This window comes from Poromitra crassiceps, assembly GCF_964638095.1.
Source record: "Poromitra crassiceps genome assembly, chromosome: 4".
Classification (NCBI taxonomy): domain Eukaryota; kingdom Metazoa; phylum Chordata; class Actinopteri; order Beryciformes; family Melamphaidae; genus Poromitra; species Poromitra crassiceps.
The window spans coordinates 68536376-68548789 of NC_139626.1; the positions used below are offsets into that span (position 1 = coordinate 68536376).

At 44.7% G+C, this 12414-nt stretch overlaps 1 protein-coding gene across 1 annotated transcript in view; it reads left to right on the top strand.

The window, feature by feature from the left end:
* LOC310775976 (mitogen-activated protein kinase kinase kinase kinase 3-like) overlaps window positions 1-12414 on the top strand; it is a gene marked incomplete at both ends in the record, with an annotated part of 191619 nt that overhangs the window by 80404 nt on the left and 98801 nt on the right. The window contains 2 exons of the mRNA XM_083636096.1: window positions 4575-4637; window positions 8072-8153. Coding sequence (XP_083492222.1) covers window positions 4575-4637; window positions 8072-8153 — 145 coding nt within the window. The remainder of the gene's footprint in view (window positions 1-4574; window positions 4638-8071; window positions 8154-12414) is intronic.

The window sequence follows — 12414 nt, forward strand, 5'->3', positions numbered from 1 at the left end:
TACTGCACCCCATGATGTGAGGGCATGTAGCACGCCCAACTTTAGCCTCCAGCAACCCAAGGACACCTTGGTCGATAGAGAAACAGAGCAGGGATCCCCATACGATTTAAAATAAAATAAACCTTGTGTTACATTTTAAAAGTGGACTATAATAACATTTAACATCCAGCGTACACCAGGATATCAGCATGGACTTTTATTAATACTAGGTTCCTAGGCTGGCCCACCCTGCAGCTCCCGAGCTGGCCCTGCAGTTCGGCAGTGTCTGCAGAACGCAGCATTTTCACTGCCGATTGGCGACTTCACGAAGAGAAGCTCTTTAGAAAACGCACACTTTCTCTTCTCTTCATGACAGCTAACAATTAGCGTGTTTGACACATTTTTTCGATGTCGTTTTTTACGTTTTGGTCTGAGTGAAATGTTCTATGGTCTCTCCCGATTCTATGTATAGCTGAACCGTTTGGTTTGACGAAGTAAACATATTTTTATAAGCATTTTACGAAATGTCTATGGGAAAATAAATGGCGGATCAAAATCTCTGGTACAGTGCTGAAGCAGGAAGTAGGCGGTCACTTTGCCTCTCTATTCAGACACATGGTGCATTGTTGATGTTTTTTGATTGGGTTAGGTAATAATTTCATTTATTTATTTGTGCCTCTCATGATAATGTGCAAATTACAGAAAAGTAAACATCAATTTACACTTTACATATTCCATGACTGGAAAGGAGCAGGAAGAAGAAACAGTTATTTTCCCTGACCCTTACTCAAAACATTCATTGACATCGATGGTCTAACCATGTTTTCAGTAACATGAGAAACTACAATAGGCCACCAGTGGTTCCCAACATTGGTGTCGCTCCACACATCACATGTGAATTCTGTGACCTAAGAACAGAGATGCTCATTAATAATTGGATAGTTCAAGGTCAGCGCCAATTTTCATCCAATCAGAGAAAGGTTTAAATTTTCTGGGAAACAGAAGGTCAGATCACGATGTCTATAGACAAGTTTCCTGAGCACTTCCGGTTTGCTTCCGGACTCGGCCGCGATATGTCTGTCTCTTCCGGTGTTTGTGAATACGGAGAAGCGTAACGTACTAGCGTAGTAGCCATAGCGACCGCCGGAAAAATGCAAACTTGGGATCATTCTGCGAGTCTCCTGTCTAACGAAAGAGTGTCTATCCCACACCCGTTGACAGTGGACACGTGGGAAGATAATATGTGTAAATGGCCGAGCGTAACTACAGGCAGGATTATAGCGTATTTTGAGGAATGAGAAGTCATCATTGAGTCCCTTCACATTAGTCGGGTTTCCATCCACCTGTTTTGATGCAAAATTTCAATTTGCCCATAAAAAAACTGAGTGGAAACGCTACCTAATTCGCAAAAACCTCCAAATATCGCAAAAACGTTTTCACGCTTGAGGGAGGCGGAAAAGTCGGGTGTATCGATAAAAAGAAAATGCGAAATGTGCGGTGGAAACAGTTTAAGCGATATTCCGTTGTCTCTCCATTCAAAAACAACACAGTTTGCCTTGATCACTGCAAAACATGACATGCCGTGTCGGTACACACGGTAAATCATGGTAAATACGCAGCACAATACCCGCCGTGGTAAACAGAAGAAGACTGGGATATTAACTTTAAGGCGACTCACTTCTACACTTGAATGAAATTGTATTCACTTACTATCTGCTCCGTGGATTACCATTTTACAATTTCGGAGCCGAAATTGTAACATAGCAACGTTGGTCCACAAACGTTGCTACTTTACAATTTTTTGGGAGATCGGGTTGGGATTAGAACGTTAGTTTGCCGAGTCGCACCTGGTAATCCAGAAATGGCGTTATGGTACCTTTGTCTACTTGTAGATCATCAAGAAACTTTAAATTAATAACGTTAGATGTGTTTAACAGAGCTGTATATCGGGTCTAGCAGCTGATCAGCAGCTCAGACAGCCTCAAACACGAGGTGATTGACAGCTCTATAATTCGCAAAATAGCAATGGATGGAAACGCGCATTGTTTCGCATTTTATTTTGCCGACTTTCTGAAAATTCGATTAAAAGTTGCGATGCATTTGGATGGAAACCCAGTCACACAATCTAGTTGCTGCAACTTGAGATGGTATTGGATATGCATCATGTCTGCTGATGCTCAAAACACTGTCGATCCAACCACTCGTTCAGGCGTTTCTGTGTATTGTGACAGCCACGCACTGCACAATGTCAAAAAAGGCAGCACTTGCCCCTCCCTCATTACCACCACTGAGGTGCCCTTGAGCAAGGCCCTTAACCCCAACTGCTCCAGTGGAGCTGATCAGTGGCCAGCAGCTCAGACTGTGGTTGTACTGGTTAGCTTCCAGGTATGAATGTGTGTGTGAATGTGAACAGGGCGCTCCTGAAAAAGAGAGCATTGCTCTCAGTGAGACTCCCCCTGTATAAATAAAGGTAAAAAAAAAAAAAAAAAAAAAATGTGTTCCAGAATAACCCATTGTTAATAACGTCTGCTAACGTTAGTGTAGCTGATGTTAGCGATCGTTGTAAAAAAGTTTGGATATTTCAGCTGCTGCCTTCTGATGTGCTCGCTGCTGTGGACGCAATGTGGACTTAACCGGAAGCCGGGGACATATAAGGCTGCTATGGCGCCGCCCTAGGCCAGCGCGGGGAAACTTGTCTATAAAGGAAGGACTATATGTATTTTTTCACCCTGAATCCAACGGCGTGAGTCTCTACGAGTTACAGTTGCGGAGATACGTCCGCCCTGCATGCAGGACTACAGGAGATAGAGGACAGCGGGGGTTTCAAGTCACTGACCAAACACTCTATTTCAGTGATTGCTGTCAGAATATAGAGTCATTTGACACTAATTCTAACACAAAAACATTGCTGAATGTACCTTTAATTAATACCATTCCATAATAACAGATTAATAGATCTTTCCAATGAGTTTTCCAATGAGGGGCGGCTGTGGCTCAAGAGGTAGAGCGGGTCGTCCACTAATCAGAAGGTTGGTGGTTCGATCCCCGGCTCCTCCAGTCCGCATGTCGAAGTGTCCTTGGGCAAGACACTGAACCCCAAATTGCTCCCGCTGGCCACCTTCGGTGTGTGAATGGGTGAATGTAGGCACATTGTAAAGCGCTTTGGATAAAAGCGCTATATAAATGCAGTCCATTTACCATTTACCAGTTTAGAAATTCTAAAGAAACTATAGTTAAAGTCAAACTGAACCCGTAGTGGCGCGTGGGTCGGAGTCCGTTTCAGACTGAAAACATAACTTGTCTGAGATGACAGGTTGAGAGGCGGGTCATAGTAGCATGTAGATGATTTTATTTGACAATCCTGGCGTGTTCCATCCCCAAATCGAGTGGGATTCAGCGTGTTGTGGCGCTCTCCTCGGGAAGAGCCTGGTGACACGAGGTTTAGTGGCTGACTGGAGCTCAGAGAGCCGCAGGCAGCCAGCTGCCGGAGCGGAGAGTGCAGCCCGTCGGCCTGGAATCTCAGAGGTGCGACCCCTGACAACCAGGCTCTCAGGCACGCGCCATTATCGCTATTGCGGTAAATACTCCTGGAATGCGAGTTTTAACGATTGCATTCTTAGGCATTACCGTTTTCTTTATTGTGTATATCAACATACAATTGGCCAAGTTAGTAGTTAGTTTATGGGATAGGAATTCTGCCAGATGACAGGCACTAGGCGCCATTTTCTCCTTCATTTGGAGGAGAAAATGATCCTGAAATGACAATTTGATTGACAGCTGCATGTCGTGATATTATTGGTTGAAATGGGGTAGAAATTTGATAGTACTAGGTGACGTCAGCAAACTGTACATTACTGTTATGAATGAAATCTTGTAAAATGAACTTTTGATGTGAAAAAGTGTGAAAAACTAAAGAAATTTGATTTTTGTGATTTGTTTTGTCATAAATTATTAAATAGGTGCACTGCATACCCAGGTATTTGAACTAAAAGAAAAGAAAAGTCATTTTTGGGTTCAGCTCGACTTTAAGGTTTTCTTTGACTAAGATGAGACTAAAATACTCAGACTTTGAGTCGACTAAATAAAAGCGGCAAGAGGTTGATTAGATATGATAAAAACTAACAAGGACAAGACCAAATTAGAAAATAGACGACAAAATTAACACTATGTGGAAGTGCCAAAATGTAGTTCTTCAAATGGCCACTTTAGGCTGGCTGCAAAAGCGAGTCAATCCCCCTAGACTCCCATGTTAAAATGCACGTCTTTAGAGCAGAAATAAACATGTTTGCAGCCTGGTTCAAAAAACGGTTATGATGTACAGTATATAGATCACCTCACCTTTCATGACAACTGTATGGGGTGGGGGGGGGAAGGGTATTTTTTATTATACAACTCACCCGTTATGCATAATTAAGGGTATGGCCGCTTTGAGTGACAGGTGGCTAGCCCAATGGCTCTGGCCGTTCTCTCACTCTGTCTCTCTCTGTATGTCTCTCTCTGTCTGTCTGTCTCTCTCTGTGTGTCTCTCTCTCTCACTCTGTCTCTCTCTGTATGTCTCTCTATCTCTGTCTGTCTGTCTGTCTCTCTCTCTTTAGAGCTTTGTTGCTGATGACTAAAAGTAATTTCCAGCCTCCCAAGTTGAAAGACAAGGTGAAATGGTGAGTATCTATCTATCTATCTATCTATCTATCTATCTATCTATCTATCTATCTATCTATCTATCTATCTATCTATCTATCTATCTATCTATCTATCTATCTATATATCTACAGTATCTATCTCTCTCTCTCTCTCTCTCTCTCTCTCTCTCTCTCTATCTATCTATCTATCAATCTATCTACTGTATCTATCTTTTTCCGATTCTCGCCTCCCAGCATAGAAACAGTGATGTACTATTGATGCATCCAATCGAACAGCTGCTGAAATATTAACAGCCAATCAGCAAGCAGATGCTGAAGGCACATTCCACCGTCTTCATCAATATTCACTTTGATTCACACGCAGCTAAAAATAGCAGCAGCTGTTTGGTTTGGGTGGACTGCACCTTTACAGGAGGAGACGCGTAACGGCCCCTTCAACCACTGTCTTCACTCTCTTTGAAAATGAGCCCGCTACAGTCTCTGGAAGAGTCATGTCACCAGCAGACATCTACAGCCTCTGGAAGAGTCATGTCACCAGCAGACATCTACAGCCTCTGGAAGAGTCATGTCACCAGCAGACATCTACAGCCTCTGGAAGAGTCATGTCACCAGCAGACATCTACAGCCTCTAGAAGAGTCATGTCACCAGCAGACATCTACAGCCTCTAGAAGAGTCATGTCACCAGCAGACATCTACAGCCTCTGGAAGAGTCATGTCACCAGCAGACATCTACAGCCTCTAGAAGAGTCATGTCACCAGCAGACATCTACAGCCTCTAGAAGAGTCATGTCACCAGCAGACATCTACAGCCTCTAGAAGAGTCATGTCACCAGCAGACATCTACAGCCTCTAGAAGAGTCATGTCACCAGCAGACATCTACAGCCTCTAGAAGGGTCATGTCACCAGCAGACATCTACAGCCTCTAGAAGGGTCATGTCACCAGCAGACATCTACAGCCTCTGGAAGAGTCATGTCACCAGCAGACATTTATTTTTATTTTATTTATTTATTTATTTATTTCAGGGACAGTGCAGCATTAATGAACATTTGCATGTAAATGTGCCGGATTATAGCCTTAGCTAGTTTCCATCCGTAGTCCCTCGACAGGTGAGGTACAAAAAAGTTTAAAAGAAGAAATAGAAAAATTAGTGCATACATAGGGCATACATACACATACAGCAATGTAAGTGACATATACATACACATAGGGTAAAAAGGAGAGGGGACATACATATACACGAAGGAGGCATTCAACTTTGCAATTCAAGTGGGCACACACAGACCTTCAATTCCGGTATGCAACACAAATGAAACAAAAACAGGAAACATTAGGGACATTGACCAAGGTGGACATAGGACTTTCAAGGACATACAAAAACAACACATGAAACAGAAGGGTTTAAATGTGGTCGCAGATTTGATTTGATCTGAGCCATGACTTTAACAGCCCCTTAAAGGTGTGAAAACTGCTACTCTCTCTGACTGACATTGGTAGGCTATTCAAAAACATTCTGTCCGATAGAGGACCGTCTCAGAGGTAGTTCACAGTCGCCTCTCGACGAGCTTCGCGTGATGTTCTGGGTAGCTCTCCGTTTGATAAAGCATTCTAAAGGAGGTGGTGCTAGCCCATGAAGAATTTTATAAATCATACAAGCAATTTTAAATTTTTTATAATTGTCAAAGCTGAGGAGCTTGTACTTTAGAAGTATATTGCAATGATGGTAAGATATAGGTTTCTTATCTAAGATTTTCAGGGCCTTTTTATATAGAGACTCGATGGACTTCAAGGTGGTTACTCCTGTGAAGGACCAGCTCGTGAGGCAGTAGTCTATATGTGCAAAAATCATTGAATGAAGAAAGGTTAGAGCCGCACTGTCAGTCAGAGATGCTCTAATCTGCCTAAATTGCAGAGATTGAATTTTAGAGTGTTCGATACCTTTTTTATGTGACTCTTGAAAGAGAGTGTGGAGTCCAAAGTGAGCCCTAGATACTTAAACTCATCCACAGTTTCTATCTCCACCCCTCCCACAAGGATGTTAAGATGTGGGTTTAAGATGGGTTTTTTCGAGAAAACCATAGCCACTGTTTTCTTGGTATTTAATGCAAGATAAGATTTTTCGAGCCAGACCTGAATTTGAGTCATGGCTACAGAGAGGGTGTTAGAGGCTTCTTCCATAGTTTTGGATGGAGTGAAGATTACTGCGTCATCTGCGTACATTAAGGTGTTCATACTAGGGCATACATCTGGTAAATCATTAATATAAAGTGAAAATAATATAGGTGCAAAAATGGAACCCTGAGGCAGTCCTGTAGTACATTCTATATAGGGAGATTTAACACCCTTTACCATTACACACTGTTTTCTATCTGAAAGATAGGATTTCATCCACAAGATGGCTGTCGTGGAGAAGTTAAAGTGGGAAAGTTTAGCTAGGAGGGCTTCATGGTTAACAGTATCAAATGCTCTTCTGAGGTCTAGAAATACACAAGACACAAAATTATATTTGTATAAAAAGCACTTTGTCTTTTCCAAAAAAAGTAAGGTGGCAGACTCTGTTGAGTGATGAGAGCGAAAACCAAATTGCATAGGATGCAGGGGCTTGTGACTATTATTTAAATGATTAATTAATTGATTAGTTATACATTTTTCTATTACTTTGGAAAATATGGGTAGTATACTAATGGGTCTATAATTTTTGGGGTCCGTTTTATGGCCAGATTTGTGTATGGGGCTTACTATGGCTAGCTTCCAAGCTGCCGGAAAGACAGAATGCTTAATAGACAAATTGATCAAATGCGTGACAGCCTCTGGAAGAGTCATGTCACCAGCAGACATCTACAACCTCTGGAAGAGTCATGTCACCAGCAGACATCTACAACCTCTGGAAGAGTCATGTCACCAGCAGACATCTACAGCCTCTGGAAGAGTCATGTCACCAGCAGACATCTGCCAGGAGTTTAAGAGGTTAAACAAGTGCAGGGGTCCAATACTGCCTTCTGAAAAAGTGCCAATCCCCTGTGTCCCTCCCCTAAATTACATACTTGCTTCACTGGGAAAACTGTCTCTCTCTCCCCTGTACCTGTCTGTCTACCTGTCTGTCTGTCTGTCTGTCTGTCTGTCTGTCTGTCTCTCTGTCTGTCTGTCTGTCTGTCTGTCTGTCTGTCTACCTGTCTGTCTGTCTGTCTGTCTGTCTACCTGTCTGTCTGTCTGTCTGTCTGTCTACCTGTCTGTCTGTCTGTCTGTCTCTCTGTCTGTCTGTCTGTCTGTCTACCTGTCTGTCTGTCTGTCTGTCTGTCTGTCTGTCTGTCTGTCTCTCTGTCTGTCTACCTGTCTGTCTGTCTGTCTGTCTCTCTGTCTGTCTGTCTGTCTACCTGTCTGTCTGTCTGTCTGTCTGTCTGTCTGTCTGTCTACCTGTCTGTCTGTCTGTCTGTCTGTCTGTCTGTCCACAGGAGCAGTAACTTCCATCAGTTTGTGAAGATCGCGCTGACGAAAAACCCCAAGAAGAGACCAGCTGCTGACAAGCTGCTGCAGGTAGGCTGCTGTGTGCTCTCTGGGCAAGTGCAAGGGCAAGGGCAAGGGCTATCTTTGCAAGTTTCTAGCACTCAAAATCTCCCTTTTCTTCTTTTTTAACGACCACTGAGTCGCTGAAACACCTCCTTTGATGTACTGACCCACTGGGTCACTGAAACACCTCCTTTGATGTACTGACCCACTGGGTCACTGAAACACCTCCTTTGATGTACTGACCCACTGGGTCACTGAAACACCTCCTTTGATGTACTGACTTGCTTCTAATGTTACTTCTCTTCAGTGCAATACGTTTTGATAACGACCTGCTGTACAGCGCCGTTCGCTCAGTCAACTAACGTGTCGTTAACGTGAGGAAAGATAGCTGGTGTTAGCTAGCTAATTAGCCATGTTAGCTGCCTCAGTGGGTAACGTTAGCCTATAGAGTATTTATCTGACGTTTATGTTAGCTACTCCTCAAACCTGCGGGTGGAAATGGTTTATGCGATGCGATGTATGTTGAAGCAAGACAACGTTTTGGCCCTGGCCATCCTAGGCTCAACGCGGCCTCTGTGTGCTGCTGCTGCTGCTGCTGCTGCATGCTGGATAGAAATCCTGGAGCGGAGTCATGGAATGGAGTGCTTATATCGGAGCCTTGGATCGGTCATTTTCGCTGGAATCCGATCCGATCCATGTTTTTTGGCTGATATCGCGCCGATATCCGATCACATGATCGGATCGCAGCATCTCTATACGCGAGTGGGATCCGCAGAGTACCAGGCAGTCAGCTGCTTCGTGCGGGGGCGAGCGGACAATCCGATGCATAGGTGCTGCCCGCCCGCCTGGAATCTCCGAGAGACGACCCCTGACAGCCAGGGAGGCTGTCAGGCTCGGAGGCACGCGCCATTATCGTTATAAATGTAAATAATATTCGAGCCAGCTACATTTCTTTGCATTCTTAGACATTACCGTTTGATTTAGTTTGCATAATTGCTCAAGTTAGTAGTTAGTTTATGGGCTAGAAACTCTGCCAGATGACAGGCACTAGTCGCCATTTTCCCCTTCATTTGGAAGAGAAAATTATCCTGAAATGAAGATTTGATTGACAGCTGCATGCCGTGAAATGATTGGTTAAAAAAGGGGTAGAAATTTGATAGTACTAGGTGACGTCAGCAAACTGTAAATTACTGTTATCAATGAAATCTTGAAAAATGAACTTTTGATGTGAAAAAGTGTGAAAAACGAAAGAAATTAGATTGTTGTGATTTGTTTTGCATACATTATTAAATAGGTGCACTGCATACCCAGGTATTTGAACTAAAAGAAAAGATAAGTCATTCTTGGGTTCAGCTCGACTTTAAAGGATGGCTTTACTGATAATAAACCCATTTTGAATCATATGTAGTTCTCAACGTAAGTTCAAGCCAGGAAGACTATAATATCTTTTACACTTCCTTAATTCACTTTATATCTCCACTCTTCAATCTACTCACAAGATCATAATAAGCTGTCAATTTCCGGGTTTCAATGAACAATCAGCTGGTTGCCGCCCAGTCTTTGTTAACCAATAGCATAGTGTCACATCACTGCTCTCATCACCTCTCACCCCACACACCTCCAGTGTAGCCTATCACATTGCTCCTCAACCCTGTCGTAAGCCAATTGCTTGGAGGCGGGTTCCTTAAATATGCTTTTTTCCGTCTCTCAAACACCGCTGCTGTCAGGCTCGCACCCTCCTCCTCCCCTTCTCCTCCCGGTCATTGCAGACCTATCCGATTTCAGTCGGAAGAGTCTCATCATGATGAGTCTCAGAAGGAGATCACCAGCACCACCAGTATCTAGACACTGCATCGGGATATATCTGGATGCTGATCTGGGCTGATGCAGCTCTCTCAAGATCTCCCTGCGGTGTCTAACCGCCAAAGACTAATAACAATACTTCTCATCATTCTTTCTGTAGTAAATTATTCACTTTATTGTAATAAATATCACTTTATTCATCCTTTGGTCTCTAGTCTCTCCTGATTGAAATATAATCTCGGTAATATAAGCACATGGGCAGTGTTTTCCTTCGCTCTCTCTGTTTACCTCACGGAGAAAAATCCTCCTGCAGAAACTCCGCCCCGCCAGCTGCAAGTCATTACTGGTTAAGGCTCTCGATGTGATTCTCCGTGGATGTGCGCATACTTAAAAAAATAAAAATAAACAATAACAGCCGCCCTCTGAGCAGATTCTGCCTCTCGAGCAGAACCTCCGCAGCTCCGCGTTGTGACGGAAAACTCGTAACAACGGAGCTCTTTGCCAGAGGAGGAAATGGGAGATCTCCGTGAGCAAAACAGAGAGAGAAGGTAAACACTGCCCATGTGCTTATATTCCCGAGATTATTAATGATACAAAGTGGGTTGATTATCGGTAAAGCCATCCTTTAAACAGGACGCAATCTCAGAAGATGGAAAGCTGTAGCTCCTCCAGGCTACAGCCCAGCTACCACCAGGCTCCAGCTACCCCCAGGCTACAGCCCGGCTACCACCAGGCTCCAGCTACCTCCAGGCTACAGCCCAGCTACCACCAGGCTCCAGGCTACAGCCCAGCTACCACCAGGCTCCAGCTCCTCCAGGCTACAGCCCAGCTACCACCAGGCTCCAGCTACCCCCAGGCTACAGCCCGGCTACCACCAGGCTCCAGCTACCTCCAGGCTACAGCCCAGCTACCACCAGGCTCCAGCTACCTCCCGGCTACAGCCCAGCTACCACCAGGCTCCAGCTCCTCCAGGCTACAGCCCAGCTACCACCAGGCTCCAGCTACCCCCAGGCTACAACCCGGCTACCACCAGGCTCCAGCTACCTCCAGGCTACAGCCCAGCTACCACCAGGCTCCAGCTACCTCCCGGCTACAGCCCAGCTACCACCAGGCTCCAGCTCCTCCAGGCTAGAGCCCAGCTACCACTTGGCCATAGCCCAGCTACCACTAGGCTATAGCCCAGCTACCGCCTGGCCCAGCAGCGGCTACCACCAGGCCCAGCAGCGACTACCATCAGGCCCAGCAGTCGGCTACCACCAGGCCCAGCAGTCGGCTACCACCAGGCCCAGCAGTCGGCTACCACCAGGCCCAGCAGTCGGCTACCACCAGGCCCAGCAGTCGGCTACCACCAGGCCCAGCAGCCAGCCACCACCAGTCCAGGCCAATCCTGCAACATCCAGCCTGCTACCGCCTGAGACATTAGGCCCAGGCTTTGCTGCCCAGCTACTACCACCTCAGTAAGCTATAGCCTGGGCTCTCCAACACATTGTATACTTTCGTGGTGGGTTAAAATGGCCCTTTTCATTATTCTAGCCTTTCTTTCAATTGCTCTGGATCCTAGGACTTTTACTAACTCCAGGCTTCCTCCTGTTCACGAGGTATCGCTATCTCAATCAATGATTGTTCCCTGTAAAGGTTCCAGTTTTACTTTTGATCATTTTAGTGTTGTTCTAATTTTATTTTTTACCAATTCTAGTATCCACGCGTGTTTTGTACAGTTTACTACTATAAAGCTCCTTCAGGATCACTTTTTAAGGTCTGATAAACCATGTGTGGCTTCCTCCTCTTCAGTTAAGGATGCCCCCAGTGCTTTAATCAGGAAAAGGTGCCTTATTTTTCTATTGCTAATGTTATCTGGCAACATCAAGCCCAATCCGGGCCCTGTCCAAATGGTCGATTCACAGACGCAACCCCTAATGCACGTTTGTAAGCCTTTTACTGTAAAGGGGCTCCATTTCTTACATCTTAATGTTAGGAGTTTGCTTCCAAAGATTGACGAGATCAGGGTCTTACTTAAGTCTACTCAAGTAGGTGTTTTTTGCGTTTCAGAAACCTGGCTTGACGCCAGCATCAGTGACTCTGAAATACATATTAACAATTACTCTCTTGTGAGGAAGGACCGCAACCGGAATGGAGGAGGAGTTTGTGCCTTCATTAGAGCTGACCTAAACTTCACTTTGAGGTCTGACCTTGATTGTACTATGTCTGAAATACTCATGCTCGACATTTGCCCACCTAAAACCAAACCCATCCTTCTGGGTGTATGCTATCGTCCCCCACTGCAAAATTTGTTTTATGACTTGCTTGAAAGCACTCTTTCCTTATGTCCACATTTTCTAGAGAGAGAATGTATCCTTATGGGTGATTTCAACACTGATATAACAAATAAATCCTGCCCTACTCTTAGTGGGCTGGATAGATGTTCTAGAGCATTTGGTCTCACTCAGCTGATTCATGAGCCAACGAGAGTGTGCGATTTATCTAG